The sequence below is a fragment of the Peromyscus leucopus genome, chromosome 1 (genome assembly GCF_004664715.2).
Source record: "Peromyscus leucopus breed LL Stock chromosome 1, UCI_PerLeu_2.1, whole genome shotgun sequence".
NCBI lineage: Eukaryota > Metazoa > Chordata > Mammalia > Rodentia > Cricetidae > Peromyscus > Peromyscus leucopus.
This window is the reverse complement of record NC_051063.1, coordinates 145,039,503-145,059,523: the sequence shown is the minus strand read 5'-3', so window position 1 is coordinate 145,059,523 and position 20,021 is coordinate 145,039,503. Positions and strand designations below refer to the sequence as shown.

The window sequence follows — 20,021 nt, the reverse complement described above, 5'->3', positions numbered from 1 at the left end:
CAAGCATTCTACTAACTGAGCTACATTCCTAGCCGGCTTGTTTCTCAAAAACCAAGTAAAGATTTTGAAACACAGAGGTTTCTTTTTCTGTCTTTGCTTCCTGGTAGATATTTTATTTGGTTATGTATTTTCTTTTTCTTTTCTTTTTTTTTAAAGCAGTTCTGGGGGTTTGAGCCAGAACTTCATGCACGCTAGGCAAGCACACTGCCACTGAGCTCCAGCTCCTGTACCTGATGAACTGTTAATCCCCACGGGAGCTCAGTGGTCGGCCTATATCGTCTGTGTGCATCCCTAGCACTGGACAGAACCAGAGCAACAACAGCAAATCAAACCCCTGCTTTGAAGGAGTCCAGTGGGGAGCCCATGGTCGTTGTGTGCCATAGTAGAGATTACTCCAGAACAAGATGGTTTAAGACAAGCACTGAAATTCAAAAGTCAGTCTATTCTGAAGTTTGTAAAAAATTTTATTTGAACAAAAGTAAAGTTTAAGTACTTTAGAATTGTTTTTTTACGGGCCGGTCAAAGGCTAAGCAGGTAAAGGGGCTTGCTGCTAAGCTAAGGACCTGAGTGGATCCCCAGCACCCATGTGGTGGGAGATACCTGGCGTCCACAGTTGTGCTTTGACTTTGATATGAGCATCCTGGCATGTACACACATACATACACACAATTTAACAGCTTCTAAAATTAACTTATCATGTAGTTCTCTGTTTTTTCTTTCTTATCCACGCAACCATCCTTCCATGAAAATGATTCTCTGGGGCTCTTCAGTCCATGAAGAGAATCAGAAGTACAGCTTCTCACCACGTTCCCTTTCCAAGCACACCGTGGGGGAGTGAGGACCAGAAGGCCCTCGGGTGAGCCTCCTCATCTCTCCTATACCTGCAGACCCATTGGGCTGGCATGGTTGGGAGCTCCGAGGTGAGAATCCAGTCTGGAGATCAAAAGGAGGTAGCAGCCAGCGTCTCCATGGCCAGGAGACACCCGCGTTCATCGTGTGTGGTGCCACATGGGGTCTTGAACCAGCAGTCCATGGCCTGCCGTCTGCCTTACGTGGAACACCAAAGAAGCAGAGTCCCTTGACTTAGAGCAGCTGAATGACAAGGCTGTAAACTTCTGTCTAGACTTCCAAGCACGTGTTCTCCAGCCAGCCAGCTGCTCTGTGCTTTCTTTCTAACATGGAGCCTGAACCTCTCAAAATGTGAGATACCAACTCTCCCCAAAACCAGTTTTGAAAACTGTAGGCAGACAAGACAGACAGACAGGCATGACTTGGGCCTTTAAAAATGTGGCCCAAATGGCATGTAAATGGGTGCCAGCTGTTCCTAAGTTGATGCTTTAAATGTTGCCAGCGTGCCTCCTGTGCTGGTAGTTTTTTGGTTTTAACGTCCTTTATGATTTCTGTGCAGAGGAATGCTACCTCATGCTATCATGTCCCTTCTTACAGAGGGTAAACCAAAGCCATCTAGGGGCCACCTCAGGGAATGTGTATCCACAAAGTGAAGCATTCCCAATGGGAGAGTTTTGAATCAAATGACACTGTTATTGGGCTGGCAGGGTTTTTTTTTTTAAAATAAGATATTTTTTACACAGATACCAGTTGTGTTATCGCATAGCCTGAACCACATCAACAGGTTCCACTTAAATTCTTTCTGTTTCTAGGTTCACTGATAATCCTCTGAAAAATAACTTTAGTAAGTTAAGGACCAACTTAGAACTATGTTTTGCAAATCAATTTGTGGCTGGGTTTTTTTTTTCCCCCTAATTTAACCTTTCTTCAAAAAGTATATTTAATGTGTATGCAAATGCACTTGCTGCCTGTGTGTGCAGGTACACTTGCCTGTGTGTGTGCACGTGTGCACAGGTGAAGGACAGAGGTGAGAGTGGACATCTAGTATCACCCTCGAGCACTCTCCACCTTGATTGTTATTAACTTTTCTACAGTCTCTCTGAGCCCAGGGCCTGCTGTTGGAATGGGGCTAGCTGGCCAGGGAGCTGCAGGGAGTCGTCCTGTCTCCATCTCTCCCCACACCCAGCCCTAGCAAGGCAGATGCATGCGGCCAGGCCCAGTGTTGTGTGTTGTGTGGCTGCTGGGAAACCAAACTCAGGCCCTCACGTTTGGGGAGCACCAAACACTTCACCTACTGAGCCTCCTCCCCCACCCCGGGTTTGTGTTCTTAATACCTATCCTTGCCCAAGGGGAAGTGCCTCTAGGACCCGTATAATGAAGTACAATTAATGGATTCTTTTTCTCAGTGACCCAAGGCGAGTACTAATTTGCAGGTTGTTTCTTCAGAAATGTAAAACATCTTCCAGTGGGCAGAAGGCATGTATCCACTGTACTTCCATGTTCCCCTACACACCCTAAGACTTGAAAGTAAGCCAGAACTAGAAAATGTTGGATTGAGATGTTATTTTTTAACATCTGGCTGATTGAATATAAAATATTTATGGGTCGTTGTCTCTGGCATGGGGCTTTCTGTGTAGGTGGTGGCAGATTTCCTGTGAGTTTCACAAGCTCCAGGGCCAACATAGTTGCAATATGTACCCTCTGTGGCCACAGCAACAGGAAGGAGAGTTTCTTAACCCACAGTTGGCTACTGCAGTGTAGGTGGAAGGTGGATATATCGGAGGGGGTGTCCTTCCCACCCCAAAAACGTGGCAGGTTCCCAAGTACTCAAATGGGACTGAATGAGAACGGTGCCTTCAGGAATTGTGAAGCTTGAGTTTTAGAGGCAGATTGTCTCGTGCCTAGATGTGCTCTGCTCGGGATTGCTGCTTACAATACCCTGTGGGTAAAACGGATATTTTGAGCATGACTGAGCTTATTAAGGGCCCCACAGTGCTTCCTCTGCTGGGGTTTAGAAATTTCAAAGGGTTGGGGAGTGGGTGGAGGGCAGGATTATGGACATGCAATGTGGAGAGGGCAGGAGGACGGAAGTAACAGGTTTGGGATGTATCATTTGTGCCCCTGAATGGCACCAGGCCAGTGGGCCAGTGTGGGCTGAGCATGTTAATTTAGGAAGACACAGTGCAGGAGAAAGGTCCAGGCGCTGTTGTAGACAGGCACCAAGGAAACCACGGTAGGGGAAAACTCACCTATTGGATCTCACTGTGATGGTGGAGTCGTTTTAAAAGTTTCAGAATTAGAAAATACAGGTAAATCTATCTGAAAATTCCCAGCATTTTTAAAGAAGATCCTTTGATCTCCGAGGTGAGAAATGCTGCTTTTCTGGTATCCCAATCCCTCTGTTGAGTGGTTGGAAGCTTCCCTCCTCCAGGAAGTGAGTGAGTGTTGTGATTCTCTGAGTTCCACTTTCTTCGTCTGCCAAGTGAAGGTGTCCACTGCTTCCTGACTTTTCTTTGTTCCAGATGCCAATGTCTCTTGGGCATTTGTCTCCATAGCAAAGCAGAACAAAGCAATGCCGCCCAGACTTCAGGTGGCCATTCCTCCTCTTGCCTAGGAAAGGAAGCTAGGCCTTGGGAGAAGGGAGACCACCCAAAGCCAGCCTCCTTTTTCAGAAAGGACTTCTTAACGGAGGTTGCATGTACGGCTCCCACTGTAATGAGGGCACAGTCTTCACCGTTTTACCTGGGTCGCTCTTCGTGTTTGCAAAGTCCGTTCTGTTCTCTTCTGCCTGCTTCCTTTTAATCCCCTTTTTACTTCTAGCACCGAAGGGTGCTGCGGAGCACTTGACAGGCTCTGTGGCCTCTGCACCCTGACCTCCAGGCCTCCTGCTGCAAGACGAGGGCGCTCTGGGGTCTGGAGCAATGCAGCAGCTCTTTTGACATCAGTTTCAAGGAAGTTGCTACATGGCTTATTCCTCTGAAGGAAAGAGATAAGTCTAGCTTTTTCAGATCCTTATTTTCAGGTTGAGTCCAGAATTTGCAAAACTTTACCTTTTTTTTTTTTTTTAAAGAATGTATGTATGTTAGAAATACTTTCCTAAGAGGGAAAAAGAACTTTATTAACTTAAAATTTGATGTGGAGGACTGGAGAGATGGTTCCAGGATAGAATACCTGCCATGCAAGCGTGAGGAACTGAGTTCAAATCTCTGACACCCATGAAAAAACTAGGTGTGGCTGTGCTCATTTATAACCCTAACGTGGGGCGGGAGGAAGCGGACAAAGATGCTTCTCAGAACTTGCTTCTTACCAGTTGGGCCAGTCAGTGAGTTCTGGCTTCAGTGAGAGAGATCCTGCCTCAAAAGATGAGATGGAGAACAGTAGTAGAAGACACCCAACATCACCCTCTTGTCCTCCACGTGCAGACGGCACATACCCACATGAACATACACCATATGTGTGCACGGACAACACTTACATTTGAGTTGATTGGGAAAATATAGTCCTGTATCTTAGGAGATACTGTACATCAATCCCTTCATGTAGCAGTTAAACCTCCTATATCCTTATCCTTGGCCAAACTTTCCGTGGGGTCATGGGTACCATTGTTGGAGCTGGAGTACAATTTGGCCCTGTTCCATTTATGAGCATTTCTGTTTTCATGCAAGGATGAAATGAGAGAATGAGCGGCATTCCAGGTTCCAGCCTCTTCTGTGCTTTGCGGACTGGCACCGCCTGCTTCCTGGGTTCTGGTTTTACAGAGGTGGCCATTCCACCTGTGAATCTCCTTCAGCTCCCGGCACCAATATCTGTGCGCCATGAAAACCAGCCCAGAGGATGTTCTGGAACATGTTTGGAAGATGTCGAAAGGGTATGAGGAGGGGAGCTGGAGAAAAGGTTCAAACAGGAAGAGAGCAGATACCCGAAGGATTCCACTGTATCTCCCATGGTGTGATCTTCCCTGCCCCCAGCCCAGTGGGGTCAGGTAACATCACAGAATTGTACGGGCACCATACCTGCGTCTGAAAGGACCCCTTGAGATCCCCCTCGTCTTCAGAAGACCTGGAGTCTTACCATACTTGGCTTCAGTCTCCAGTGCTCACATGTCCAGGGTAACGTTGGATGGGTTTGAGCAATATAATACACTTGGTAATTTGGACAACTCTCTAGAGGGAGCCAGATAGCTGCGATCAGGAGGTAATAGTTCGGAGACCAAATGAGAATTTACAGACATACGGTTCCTAATTAATTTGAAAAGGCAGAAGGAGCCTATCTCTGTTGACATTTACACCTGAATAACTCTGGCTGGCATTCTACCCTCTGTGCCTGTGTTGGCTCCTGGTCTGGACCCAGCTTAACAAAACAGCAGCAAAGGAACAGGTAAGGTCCTCAACTTTTTTTTTTTTTTTTAAAGAGGGCATTTTGAACTTTGAATTCCTTCAGTGAAGGGCTTTTCCATAGTGTAGAGTACTATTAAAAAAACAACAACAACAAAAACAACAACAACAAAAACTGGTTGAAACTGAGGAAAAGATCATTTCCAGAATAATTGGATTCCTACTGGCAAGATGGAACATCAACACTTCTAACGCATTTCAGCAGAATTGATAACTTTTTTTTCCCCAAGTAAGTGCATTGCCTCCATCACCTCCTCTGCTCTTAAAATTCAAGAAAAACACAAAAAGCCAACAGAAGTCTGTGGAAATGACATGTTGTTTTCCGTGTGTGTGTGTGTGTGTGTGTGTGTGTGTGTTTGGTTTTTCAAGACAGGGATTTTGTGTAACAGCTCTGGTTGTCCTGGAACTTGCTTTGTAGACCAGGGTGGCCTCAAACTCACAGAGATCCGCCTGCCTCTGTCTCCTGATTGCTGGGATTAAGAGTGTGAGCCTCCATGCCAGGTAATGCACATGCACAGTGTGCATGTTTAATATTAGGTTTTGCAAAAACATTCCAAGCATATTTCAACAGTTGCATTTTTTCCTTAGGCACCTTTGGACTATCATATAGGTTAAATATATTCATTACATGTATTTTTGCAGATGCTAGTATTTTATAGGTTGACCAAAACCCTTGTTCTTTTGAGTCTTATATTAACCAGAATATATGATTATTAGGGACAATTTTATTCTACCATCATGGACAATTTAAAAGTGTAACTGATTTTTTTTTTTTTTTATGATTGCTACATGGTAGTAAAAATATTTGGTAGAAAGGGTCCTGGGAATTGAACCCAGGGCCTTGAGCATGTTAGGCGAGCATCCTACCTAAGTCATAGTCCTAGCCTTGTTTAAAAAAAAAAAAAATTATTTTAACTGCAGGAGATGGAGCCAGCATGCAGCTTGAACAACAGAAAAGTATATTGTGGTGATTAAGTCTAACACATACTCTAAAACAGTTGTTTTCAACCTGTGGGTCATGACCGCTTTGTGGTTGTGTATCAGATATTTACATTATGATTCATAAAAGTAACAAAATAAACACTTAAGGAATAGCAGAGGAATGATTTTATGATTGGAGATCAGTACAAGAGGAGAACCTAGGTTAAAGGGCTGCAGCATTAGGAAGATTGAGAACCACAAATGTTAAGTCCAGAAGCATTCTGTGAGGAAGGGGCATGTCGGGAGCACAGGAGTGGTGAGCGAGATACAGAAGCAGTAGAGGAGCAGGCTGAAGGTTCCCTGTCCGTGACTGTTGATGTCTGTGCTACGCTTAAAAAGTGCATGTTTCTTTAAGAGCTGTAACCAATTTAAGTGCAGCTATGCATCCTGGAAGTTCAGTTCTCTTAAGATTGTGGCTAACGATGTCAAGCCATCTTGGTTTATATGAACTTCACTGTGTTCACACAGTGACGGAATTACCTAAGGTACATCTTTTGGGTATTCTCATGTTTAGTGGTAATTTATTTCCTATATGGGATTATGACGGGGTAGTTGAAATTGAGTTTAAGATGTATAACTGCATATAGTTAAATAGTTAAGATTCCAGAAAGGAATGAATCTGGAGGCATTAAGTGATATAAATAGGAAAAGAAAAAAAAAACACGTAATAAAAATAAACCAGCTTTATAATTAGTCACAGTATTGAGGTGAGGCACCTGTTTCCCCTTCTGATGTTTCTCAAGGAGGAAAAGTGGACTATCAACTGTTTTTTTCTTGTTTTTATGGAGATCTGCTTCTCTTGGGGCAGTATGAAATGAGATACGATGGTTACCAGAAGCACCGTTCCAAAGAAGATTCCGAGAATAGTTTTTGCCAAACTGTGGCTAGGCAGCATTAGAGCAACTGTTCATACTGTTTATGGGAACAGCTGTGAGCAGGTGATGTGTGACCATGCACACATAACCATCCGAATTCCATGCGTGGTCTAGATGCATGGTTGTCTTACACATTCATTAGTCTCTATGTAAATGGTCTTGCTTTTCATAACAGAATTTCATCATAACGCTTCTCTGCTATGCTTTAAATAATGATTTCCCTTTGGGTGGCAATGCTCAATAGTTTCTATTAACGACATAAACATTTATGTGTATAGAGGGGCTTTTTGCGTGGGGTGTTAAAACATTGTAGCTTCTGGACAAGTAATAACACCAAAATCAAGACGAAGAGGTGATGTAGGCTCACAGCTATAAGGCACTGAGTTTCTGAGGGGGGTGGTGTACTGATGAATTCACACCGTTGATACAGATCTCTGGGCCATCACCAGTTAGGTGTGTAATTGCCCCAAAATAGGCTCAAACACCTGTTTTAAGAGGTGCAGCCTAAGCAACAATGCTTAAGGCCTCCCTGTGAACCTAGCCTTCAGTTGATCATAACAGCACCCAGGTTGCCCCTATGGGACACAGGCCTGCCTTGTTAGGAAGTGAGCAGCATTTAGGAGCCCACAATACTTCACATAACTCTGTGTACAGTAACAGAGATTGGGAATGGGGCTGTAAGCACGAACAAGCAGACGAGTTATAAATATAGAATACTCTCTTCAATTCCTCTGTAGTTAGTCATGGAGAGACAGTGTGAGTTTTATAAACTTATAAGGAATATACAAACAGTTCCAAATTTAAAATAACTTAGAGTCATTTTTAAGTGTGTGAAGGGTATTTTTTTTTCCATCCTGTCCATTTAAGCATCTGTGACAGGCCGTCATAAGTGATCCATGTCTTTATGTGCTCAAGCCTGCTGCTCAGAGCTGCAGGAGAGTCGGCGCTCTGCAGAGACTTCTCGTTTTTCTTCTTTTTCAGGACAACAAAAACTGTATGTACTGTGAGCTTCGTGAGAGAGAGACTCTCCAGCCATGAAACAGCCTTGCTCTCTTGACCAAGGCTCATCAGCTTTAGGGGTCCTTCCTGTCCTGACTCTAGTGCCATTCCCCCATAGGTTTCATTTCTTGCCTGTGCTTTTCAAATTTATATGTAGGTTTTGAAATGGGTTAAAGATAATATTTTAGATGCTCCGAAAGTACACCAGAACAGGCGTGAAAACACAATGAGGGTCAGAGGACTATGAGGTTGAGGGCCCCCTGACCAACGCCATCTTTTTCATTGTTGACGATCTCTCCTTGCCTCCACTCTACCCTCTCAGCATACCTTCTATGATGCAGCTTCAGTATCCATGTGTCAGGACTTTCTGCAGAGATCAAACCCACCTGTGTATGCATTGGATTCTCAGTCAGTGGTGCAGGTAGCATGCCGAGCAGAGGAGAGACACACTCCACACCGTGGGTGACCCATTCCTCCACAGATTAAGCCATTGTGATGGCCCTGTCCATAAAAGAATGGCCCAGGTGTGGACAGAGTTAACAAGTCCTTCCTTTGAATAAACCAAGAGAGTCTGGGGTGCAAACAGACCCTGCTCAGGTGATGAACGGTCTTTTCTGGACCCCAGTGTCCATCATCCTTGTCTTTGGCCTCTCTCCCCTTTTTAAAACTTGTCAATGTTTTCAGCCTTTCTAATCGTCACACATTAATAGAAAGGCTCACTTTCCCACAGTGTGAATCATGAAAGCCCAGATTCATGAACAAAAAATCAAAGGGAATGAAGCACTAGTCGATGCCATACCAAGGGTGGACTTTAAAAGCATTGTGTTAAATGGAAGGAGGTGGTCACAGGAGACTATCCTGTTTGATTCTGTTTAAGTAAAATGCTCCTAGCAGGCAAATCAGTGGAGACAAGAGCAAGATTAGTCATTGCCCAGAGCTAGGGAGAGGTTAGGCCGGTGGGTATGGGTTTTTTCTTTGGAACGATGAAAATATTCTAACACTGATGGTGGTAATATTTCCACAAATTCTATGAGGACACTTAAACACTAGATTTTCCTACTTGGAGTGAATTATAAAGTATGTGCATTATATATCAATAAAGCCAAGATCACAAAGTGTGTAGGAAGAAAAGGAATCTCCTAGCGCACAGTAAACAGAAGAACCCCTGAGCCCCTTCTGCTTTCCTGGCCTTTGTTACTCATTGAAATTTCCTGCTCTCCATCTTGGGGTCCGCAGCACCTCTGTCTTCTCGGTCTTCACTCTTCCCTCCCCAGCTTTCTAGTGAACGATGCTGTTTGTAACTTTGCTCCTTCTGGCTTCTCTGTTACTACCCCCTCTGCAGTGTTTGTTTTCTGATTTTCTCCATCCTCTGCCCAGCACTGCTTGGTTCCCGAGGCTTCAGGGATCCCGTGGGCATTGTCAGGAGGCGATGGTTTCTCGTGCTCATTAATGAAACGTTCACAGATGCTTCCACAGCTGAACTTTGTGGTTTACCTTCTGTCCTGGACTGTGAGATGCTCCTTGGCTCTTTTCTCCGAGCCTTCAGACTGTGCTCTCCCACGGGGAAGACACACTGAACTGTTCCCCCACTTTAGAAATTTCGCTGGGGGAGATGCGCACGTGGCACAGCATGTGTGTAGAGGTAGGAGAAAATGTGTGGCGATGGATCCTCTCCTTCCACCACGTGGGTTCCAGGGATCGAACAGGACATCAGAATGGCAGCTGGTGCCATTACCTGCTGAACCATCTCGCTGGCCCTGGCTCACATTTTCTTTTCTCCCATGATAAGATTTCAGTCTCAGTGAACTGGATGAATGGACAAAGAGAATACGTCTGTGCTGTTAGAAGGGGTTTACAAGCTTGGTAAGGAGCGGTTCTTGAGTTTGGCATGAGCCGTGACTGAACCAGGCACTTGAAAAGAGGCCATGTGAGCATTTGAAAGTCTGAGCCTGATAAAGCACCACCTACCCTGTGTACTGCTAAGTAGATTTGACTGCATAGAGCTGACTCTGAGGACCTGCACCCTTTTGGGTCTTCCTGGTGTGGTTCCCTGCTAACACAGTAATTTCCTATCAGATTAGCCATATCCAGTGCACATCTTCCAGTGGAGAAACTTTAACTGCTTTAGTGTGCAACTTTGCAGGAGCCCTTGCAGATACCAACAAGATCCAGCCTTGTGGCCGGGCATGGTGGCACACACCTTTCATCCCAGCACTCTGGAGGCAGAGGGAGGAAGATCCCTGAATGAGAGGCCAGCCCGGTCTACAGAGCAAGTTCCCGAACAGCCAGGGCAACACAGAGAACACTGTCTTTAAAAAGAATAATAATAGCCGGGCGGTGGTAAAAAAAAAAAAAAATCTAACCTTTTATTTGTCATGGAAAAATGTCCATGAGACTTCCATTGGCTGCAACTCAATAAACACAGAAAACTGAGTTACATATTCTCTGTATTATCATTTGGAGTCTGGCCCCTTTTCCATTGTCTGTGTTTGCTTAGCTTTCTCCTTCTGACGGAGGGATTTACCTCAGAGTAGAAAACAGTTAAGAGGACTTGGGGTTTATTGCTTCCTGGAGGATGCATGCTTAAAAAGAAAAGATAGCATGAAAACAACTCCCCTAAAACATGCTTTCAGGCGGCAGAGCTGCTTAGAGATGCCACCACACTACCAAGGGGGATGTATGGAAAGGCTGCCTTCATCGGTTGGGGGCTCTGGATGTGATGCCCAGGCTGTGGCACAGCAGCTTGATGCCCTTGCATGAGTTCTTTTACTCTGGTTGTCTCCAGTGTGATCCTCTACAAGTGAATCATTCCTACCCTGTGTGATTGTTAGGCAGATTAAATAATGTATATAAATAACATGCCTAAAGTATCATCGGGCATATGGGAAATAACACTGAAAGCTAACTCTGTATTAATAAGCAGTCTTGTATTTTGCCTCTGTGGTATAAATCACATTTATATAAGAGAGACTCCAGGAACTATTATGGAAAGAATGACCTGGGAATGTTCAGTGATTGGAAGCTCAGAATGAGCCCACTGAGTATGGACATGTCCTTACTTTTCAGGTCTGAGTCTGAGCGAGTTGCCTTGGGCATGGCAGGCCATGGTGGATCTTTCGGTCTCAGCATACTCTACACTGTTGAGACTGCTTCTGTGCTGTTAGAATAGGGTTGCGAGCACGGTCGAGAGCGCAGCTCTGTGTCCCCTTGTGCCAGACCTTCAGTAAGCACCTGGGGAGTGTGCGCTACAAAAAAGGTCTGTTTACCTTGAATGCGTGGGGGAACCGGGTCAAGGTTGGTGCTGTTGGGTCATCGAGGGGCACTGCCTGTAAAGCAGTGGGTTTCCTTAGTGCTGCTTCAAGCACTGTCCAGGGGCTTTGCAGAGGTGTTTGGAATTGAGGTGGGGACCTACCCGTACACTTCCTTGGGACTCTGGCGCTCTGTGACTTGCTCCCTGCAAAGCAATAAAAAACCTTTGAAGATGTGGAAGAAAGAGAACAAAGCCAGAGAGGAGTGGTGGGGAGAAACAACATGTGACTTGTTACCCCCTCTACACATACCCCAAGAACCCAGAAACTTCCCAATTGTAGTTTTGTCCAGGGGTCTTCCTGTTGTGAAGCAAGCCAGCCCTAAACAGGCTTGAAAACCCTTTTAAAGTGAAAAGGGAGAAAATGACTTGACACGTCAGATGCTGGGAAAGTTGTGAGCTCTTGTGACTAGTGTGCAGGCGGATGACGAGTGTGCAGACGGATCAAAACCATGTGGTCCCGTCCTCCCCTAACCAGCTCGTGATGCACCAGCAGTGTTCTGCTCAGGTGCGCTTCTCTTCTTCCGTGGATGTTTGTTCTCCATCTGTTACAGCCTTTCAGTTCAAACAGAAACTGAAGGATCTTGGACTCTGACTTAAAACGATGTCTCCTGGGTCTGCCTTCAGTCTTTCCACAAAAGGAGGTGTTTGGGTTTGGTTTGGTTGGTCTGGTTTTTGGCATTAGGCAGAGAATACTGTTACCGATGTGATTTTCTGCATGAGCTATTAAGACTCTGGTTGCCACGTGAACTTTGCTTTGCTGTGTGACTGACTGGATGGTGGCTACCGTCTTCCAGGCAGACACTTGATTAGACGCTGTCTTGAACTCTGTGGACGCTGTCTAAGCAGTGAAGCGGTGGGGTTCACCTTTTGACGCTGCGGAGACTATAAGCATGTTCGGTTCTTCTCTCCCTTTTGAAATGGGCATTCTCATTCCTCCTCGTTCTTACTCTCTGTCTCTCCCTCCCTCCCCTCTCTGTGTGTACAGCACTACTTAGTTTTACTTCATGATTTAAAGCTTTTCCACGAGCCTGCAGACCTTGCTGGGGTGCAGTACAGTGGCTCTCCGAGCCTGAGAAGCCCTGCTCCCCAATGCTTCATTCCTCTTTTGATGTATACTTGTCTTACTTGACATGCCCGATGCTGGGTAATTTGCAAAGAAAATACATATATTTTTCATAGTTCAGGAGACTGAGAAGTTCAAGAACATGGTGTCAGCCTCTAATAAGGACCTTCCTACTGCACTGTGACATGACCAAGGCGTCTCATGCTGAGCTTGCCTGCTTCTCTCTCCTTAGGATGAAGCCACGATTGCCTTAATGATGTCCCATCCTTGTGACTTCATCTAATGCTCATTCTCTCCCAAGGGCCCTACCTCCAGCATACAAATTTTAGTTAGATTTCCTGTCTCACCCACCACAATGGCAATATCCAAACTGTAGCATGATTTTTTTTTCCCTCAGAGATGCATTGAAGTCATAGCAATATCTTTGCTTTGGGTAATAGGATCGGCAAGAAGTGTGTGGGGAGAGATCCTGGGAGGACAGATTGAAGGCTGTTTTATCAATTGAGAACATCTGATGCCCATGTGAGGGTGCTAGGTAGACACAGCACAGGGCCCAGCTAGGCTCTTCTCCCTGTACCCACCGTAGGCCCCATGCCCCTTCTCTTCAGTCACACACAGTTCCTGCCAAGAAAGACACTCCTTCTTTGAAAACTAGACCTTCCAACCAAACTACAAGGAGTCCTGAGTTCCCTGGTCCATCTCTGCCTTCCTTGAAAGGCAGCAAGGCATGCAGGCATCAGGAGAAGCCTCCTCACTGGTTAGTTCGAGGGCCAAACAGAAAGTGTGACCAGCCTCGGTTAAATTCTGTCCTTGGGCCGTTGGCACCATGATTGAGTCTGAGAAGAGCTCTACAAATACATGATCGGGAGACTAGAGAGATGGCTCTGTGGTTGTTTGCACTTGTTGCTCTTGGAGAGGACCCAGGCTAGGTTCCCAGCACCAACACAGTTGGTTCACAGCCACTGTAACTCTGGTTCCAGGGGATCTGACACCTTCTAACCTCTAGGTACCAGACATGAATGTGGTACACTCATACACATAAAATTAAATATATAAGTCTCTAAAAACAAATGCATTATTTTCATTATGGTCCTGAGTATTGTATGTGCTCTTGCCTCGGAAGGAGCCAAATTAACTCCCAACTAAGCCTATGGGAGGAGGGGGAGGAGGAGGAGGAGGAGAAGAAGAAGAAAAGGAGAGGAAAGATGGAGGAGGGGTCTACCTCTTTAGCTACTGGGCAGGATGCCTTCAAGATCAGCCACATACAAGTCCATTCAAGGCTCATCTGCACTCTCTTCCATAGAGTGCTTGGTTTTGTAAAGAAGTAAGAAAGGCTCCTTTTGAGGTAGGCAGCCAGGACCTGTGTTACAGACTGTAGATAGATCTTGTGGGCACAGTTTCGAGCCTAGGGAACCCCGTGGGAATCCTAGGGCCTAGCAGGGTTCCAAGGAATAGGTAGGTGGATTCTTGCCCAGAGAGACTTACAGGCTGATAAGAAAGTGGCTTTTTAACCCCAAACTAGAGATGGGACTACAGTTGAGTATGATGCCTTTTGGAAGTTCAGAGCTGTACTCCCCATGGGCGCCAACAACAGCCACAGCACCTGTTCGCTCCCACTCACTCCCAGGCCTCTGCTCTATCTCCAGCCTTCGCCACCTTTCTGTCTAATGCTCCCCTCCTGTTTGGCAGTGTCTCTTACCTTACTCTTTCCTTCTTCGGCTCTGGAGTTTTAGCGTACTTGACCATCCACAGACCAGTTCTGTCCCTCAGCAGTTATGTGGGTTAAAATTAATTGCACAGTAAAAACTTGTGTGGCCAAGGGACCCCTTTTCCCCTATGGAAGGGAATGGCAAAGAACTCCGGCATCTGTGCTTTGAAGATACGGCTTCTCAGAGCTTGAGATCAGTCAAGAATTGCCTGTCAAACGCAAATGAACAGGTTAAAAAGAAATCAGAATTTAATAAATGCCAGGACTCTGGGGAGCAAAAGAATTAAAGGCTGATGTGTGAGACTTGACTTTTCTCTCCGCATGCTGACCCTGGGCCTGTCTTTCTGGTACAGGAGGTGTTGTGGCTTTAGGGGGCTGTTTCAACACGTTTTTGTTTTTGATTGTCGTCCCTGTACGTGAATTCCAAGACGTAGAACGGTCTCGTGAGCAAAATCAATTTGCTCTCCTCTGTGCATTAGTTTACAACAGCTTCCATCTCCTCTTTTAAGGTCGATCTGCCCTTTTAACTGTGCCCATGTGCTCCTCCTCGGGAGCTGGGGCAGAGGTCCCCTCCTTTCCCCCATAGTGCTGTAATTGGAAATTTGGTTACTGCACTAAATTTTAAGTTTGGCACTCCTGTACAGCAGCCATCCATCTGCTGGCGAGACGTGCTGCCCGGGGCTTTTCAAGAAATCCCTTAATAGTCCTGAACACTAATAATATTTATATACATCGAAATGAGACAAAATTTACAGCAGGCTTCTGAGGCTGGTTCCAGGACTCTCTAATCCTGGGCGTCCCTGTGTTCTCTTGCTGCCTTCCGGAATCCTCTGTGCCGTGGAGAGAGGGGAACACAGCTTTTTTCCCGGTAGCCACTGCAGATTTCTGGAGTCTGTCCTCTAGCAAAAAGTCGGCTCTCTTCCATATTCTTCTCTTTTCTCTGCATACCCCTTTCCTATCCCCCCCTGCAGAATATTAGGTGTACATTTGTTCACAGTTGCCATCACTCAGTGTTAAGGAGCTCATTGAACTGGTGGGGGCCCGTTGATCTGGTATCTGCCTCAAAAGAATAGTTCCGTCTGTAAAGACAGTGTTTTCGCTTTACTGTTCTCGGTTGGGAAGAGGTTCCCATCACAGGCATGGAACAGGACTCAACACGTTCTTGCATTAACAAGTCACTTGTCAAGTATTTATTTCTATTTCTTTCTCGTCCTGGGAAAATGTATCATTTACCTTTGGGGGTAACAGATTAAAGACGGTGCACAAGGTATTTTCCCCTGTTTTTACATAGTGGGGGCTTTTACTACTCCATGGCTGTTTGACCTTGCTGCCTGTTAGGATGTGCCAATTTGTGTCCTTTGTGATTTCCATGAATTGCCATGTGGTCCCCTTTAATAACCTCTGATGATAATGGTGAGGTTCCTAGTCTGTTTTCCCTTTCTCTCCAGTCACGGAGAGAGCATGGTGTTGGTGGATGGCTGGGATGGCTCTACCAAGGAGGCTATGGCTAGTTACCCTGAACTTTGTGGGTGCGTTACTCGTTTGAGCCGTAGAGGGATGGTATAATCAGCAGCAGATTCCTTTCCATTGGCCGTTCTTCTGTCTGTTCTGCCCACTGTGGTTGTCATGCCAACACTACAGCCTGATGACCTTTCTAGAGTGAAAACAACCCCTGCCTAAAACCTTAAGTGATTGCCTGCTATCCTGAGCTGGCCCCATTCTGTTCCCAGCAACATCTCAGCCTGTATTTACATATGAGATCCTCTTTGAGGGATGGTCTTGATGCTCCATCCCGACATCCATCTGCTTTTCAATGCCAATTGTATCATCTCTGACACCCAAGGCATTAGGAACTCCTCTACTCCTCCCTGCTTTCCTGGTGTGGTGTCCTTTCCTTGAAGTTAGGGACTGCCACTGACCAGGGTGTCCAGTTAGTTGCCTGGCACATAGGTGCAGCACACATCCAGTCAATAGTGGGTAGATAAATAAATGCAGAATGGATCGATTCACTTCTATCACTGATGAATTACCAACTGAAATCAACACAACCAACTTCAATGCTTGTTTAGACCTCAAACCTTGATGTAACCTGTGCAGTGTATATATTTAATTAAATTGTCAAACTATATCATCTTCAACTATGTCATTTTTCTGTGTCTTTGAGTGAAAGAGTCAATGATAGTGTGTGAAGCTAAAAACATGATAGGCTGAAAAGTGAAATCCATTTGACTGTCTCCAAGATAATTGCTCTGGTAGACAGTGTCTGTATTCCGGCATTAGGGGCTCCTACAGCATATTCTTTTCTGGTGTGACCAGAGATAATTACCTTCTGCGTATTTGTAGGTTAGAATAGATGTTCTAAAATAGCCAGAAGCTAGTTATGATAAACAAATGTTGTAAACCAGCTGAGAAGGCTCTCCTCCTTCTCTTGTGTGTGGCTCTGAAGGTAGGTCTTATTGTGTGTGATAGATCAAAGTTGGTATCTCATCACATGAAGAAGTTCAAAGGTCAGCAGTCCACTGTTAGTCTAGATTGGTGGCTCCTCGACCTTCCTAACGCTGTGACCCTTGAATACAGTTTCCCATGTTGTAGTGACTACCCAACCATAAAATTATTTTGTTGCTACTTCATAACTGTAATTTCGTTATGAATCACGATGTAAATATATCCAATATGCAGGATATCTGATAGGCGACCCCCCAAAGGGATCACAACCCACAGGTTAACAACTGCTGATCTAGAGGCTCCATCATTTTGAGAGGCCAAGTTCCTTTGATCTCACACCTCTGTGTGTTGCCTCATGGTCCAAGATGGCTGTAAGAATATCCATGCATTACTTCTGTGTTCCAGGACATGTACTGTGTTTTTTGAGGCATGTTCCAGTAAGCTTTAGTAAAAAGTTTTTGCTTATGTACTATTGCGCAGAACTTCGAACACACGACCATACTCTAGCCACAGTAGATGCTAGGAGACATAGGAGTCAACGGAATGACAGCATGCCCAGACAGATAACCCAAAACTCCTGCAGGGGAATAACCAGAGGTGGGGGGGTGCCCTGATGCTTCTGCAGGGGGATGTCTTTGGAGAAGAATGCAAGATTACTTATGCCTTGGCGGTGTCATGAGACCCCTTTGGTTTTCTTACTGGGTGATGCTACCGATTGTGAGGTGTTGACATTCTGGTGCCTGTTTTTAAATGCTGTGGCACAGGAACCCTAGGATGTGACCGATCGTTGTATGGACAGACTGCTGTGAGACTCCACAGGACAGGCTGACTCAACCCAGTCAGTTCTAAAAACGGATCCTAATGTCATGCGAGGGTGCCCACAAAGATGGCTGTGCTCACAGAACAGTAATGTGTGGACATTGAGAGTGCACTTGATGCTGGGGTGTGGCAGTAATGGTAGGGTGTAATAGTACTGCTGCAGGGTAGTGGTATCCAGGTCTAACGAGTGCTTTCTGAGCGACTTAACCTTTACTTGCAAGTATTTGTGTTGATTTACCCATGCACAGTCAAGGAAACATCTAGAAAAGACTGTGTGAAGGGTTGACAGAGTGACTGACCTTTGAGGGCAGATGGGTTTGTGTGTTCTGTATGTTCTCTGTGATTGCCGGGGTTTGGGTTGGTTTTGTTTTGTTTTTGTTTTTAGCATGCATTTTTTTACATAAGAAAAAAAATGGAATCTTGAGTCATTGGTACATCACAGTTAAAATAACATATTTATATAGTTTTGTAGTATTTCCCAACAATATCCTCCTCCTCTCCCCACAGAAAACAGGGCACATGTAATGTTAACCAGATTTCATAGCTTGTTGGTTTATAGGTTGTTCACAAGTAAGACTCACAGGCCATGGTGTGTGCTCGTGATGACGTATTTATGGAAATGCATGGCAGAGCATCTGTTTGGGATGTGAAGGGTAGAGCTGTGGTTCCTGGGTGCAAGGGACCTGTGTTCTACCATCCTGTCCCGTCTGATCTAACCACTTGCTTGTGGTCGGAAGGTTGTAGTAGGCGAAGTTGCTGGTCCATGCTTTCACAGGCACTACCAAAGACCTTTTGTAAGCATTGTGGCTTAATCCTCTTTAGAGCAAACGAGCACTTCTCCGTGTCCTTGGGGTTTTTGTTTTGTTTTGTTTTGTTTTTTCTGGAGTTTCAGAAAGACCACAGTCACACAGTGACACACAGTAAAGTGTGTGGTTATAGTTTGCTGTAACCTAGATGGTTTGACTGGTCTTGGGTTGTATTAGCTGCTTTTCTGTTTCTGTGATAACATCATGAGAGACTTCATCATGGCAGGGAGGGCACGGCATCAGGACTGTGAGGCAGGCTTGTCAGGCAGGAAATGCAAAGTGAGCATATTTCACACACACACACACACACACACACACACACACACACACACACACAGCAAGTAGAGAAACCCTGCCCCCAGCAAAGTACTTTCTCTAGCAGGGCACTCCCTCCTAAAGATTCCATAACCTTCCCAAACAGGCCACCAGCTAGGGAAGCCTGTGTGGACATTTCTCCTTCAAACTTGTTACGTCTCTTCCCTAAATCACCGCTGTGTGTGAATAGCGGGGAAAGGATACACCTGACAGTGTCCTGTGTGTGGGTCGAGCATCCACTGGGGTCTTAGAATGGGTTCCTCATACAAAAAGAGGGCTGGAGAGCATAGTGACATGTATAGTACTGGTGGCCCAGATGGTCTCTATTTCTCTCTGTTCACCTGTGCCGTGGGCTCCCTTCTAGTAGGTGTTGTCATCCCATTTTACAGATGAGAAGAGAGAGAAGGTCAGGGTTTTAGAAGTTAGTGGCTCATCCCGAGGCACACCAGTTCATAAGAGAGAAAGGAGTTGGGGTGTGCTGTGTCCTTTCCCAGTGTGGGATTCACAGATGGTATTATCTGTGCAGGTTTCAGCGAAGGTGTGGCTTTCCTAGCCGGTCTCTGGGCCACCATCTAGTGCTGGTGGTGGCAGCTGATGGCCCAGGGGAGGCTGTGTGGTCCTCCATCTCACCACCCTCTCTCTCCCCGTTTCCACAGTGTGCCCAAGTGTGTGCGGAAAGCGAGCGTGCACCGAGAACAATGAGTGCTGCCACCCGGAGTGCCTGGGCAGCTGCCACACGCCGGACGACAACACAACCTGCGTGGCCTGCCGACACTACTACTACAAAGGCGTGTGCGTGCCCGCCTGCCCGCCCGGCACCTACAGGTTCGAGGGCTGGCGCTGTGTGGACCGCGATTTCTGCGCCAACATCCCCAACGCCGAGAGCAGCGACTCCGATGGTTTCGTCATCCACGATGGCGAGTGCATGCAGGAGTGTCCCTCGGGCTTCATCCGCAACAGCACCCAGAGGTCAGTGGCTCTTGTCACCTGGACCCAGGAGGGCCCTCTGCAGCATGTGCCACGAGGGTAGGAACCACCCAGAGGTTCCTCCAGATGGGGTTGTCGGAGGGCGCTGGCTGAGCTTGTTTTAATGAGCATCCTGGAGTGAATGGTCTCTGTTTCCATTTCCTTTTTTGTTGGCTTGCTTTGTTTGCTTTAAAAGTGCCTTGCTCACATCGCACTAGAGAGTATGGATTAGCCTGCTGGCCAGGTGTCTGGATAGCCTCGATCCCTGGGCGCCTGCAGAGCTGAAGCCTGAGAGGTGTGGACTCCCAGGAACTACGGGCAGTCCTCCCCGGCTTGCTCCTCGAGCCCAGTGAGAGCTTTGGCTGTGTGAGAGAGTGGGAAGACAAGTCCTCACCAGCACTCTGGCAGCCCAGGGACAGGACTCCCACTTCTCAGTACAAGCTAGCATGAACTAGCAGTCAGGTCAGCCATGTTTTCCACCAGAACCGCCT

The 20,021-nt window shown here is 46.1% G+C and overlaps 1 protein-coding gene across 1 annotated transcript in view; it reads left to right on the top strand.

The window, feature by feature from the left end:
* Igf1r (insulin like growth factor 1 receptor) overlaps positions 1-20,021 on the top strand; it is a 292,337-nt gene that overhangs the window by 200,365 nt on the left and 71,951 nt on the right. Inside the window, exon 3 of the mRNA XM_028872783.2 lies at positions 19,221-19,533. Coding sequence (XP_028728616.1) covers positions 19,221-19,533 — 313 coding nt within the window. The remainder of the gene's footprint in view (positions 1-19,220; positions 19,534-20,021) is intronic.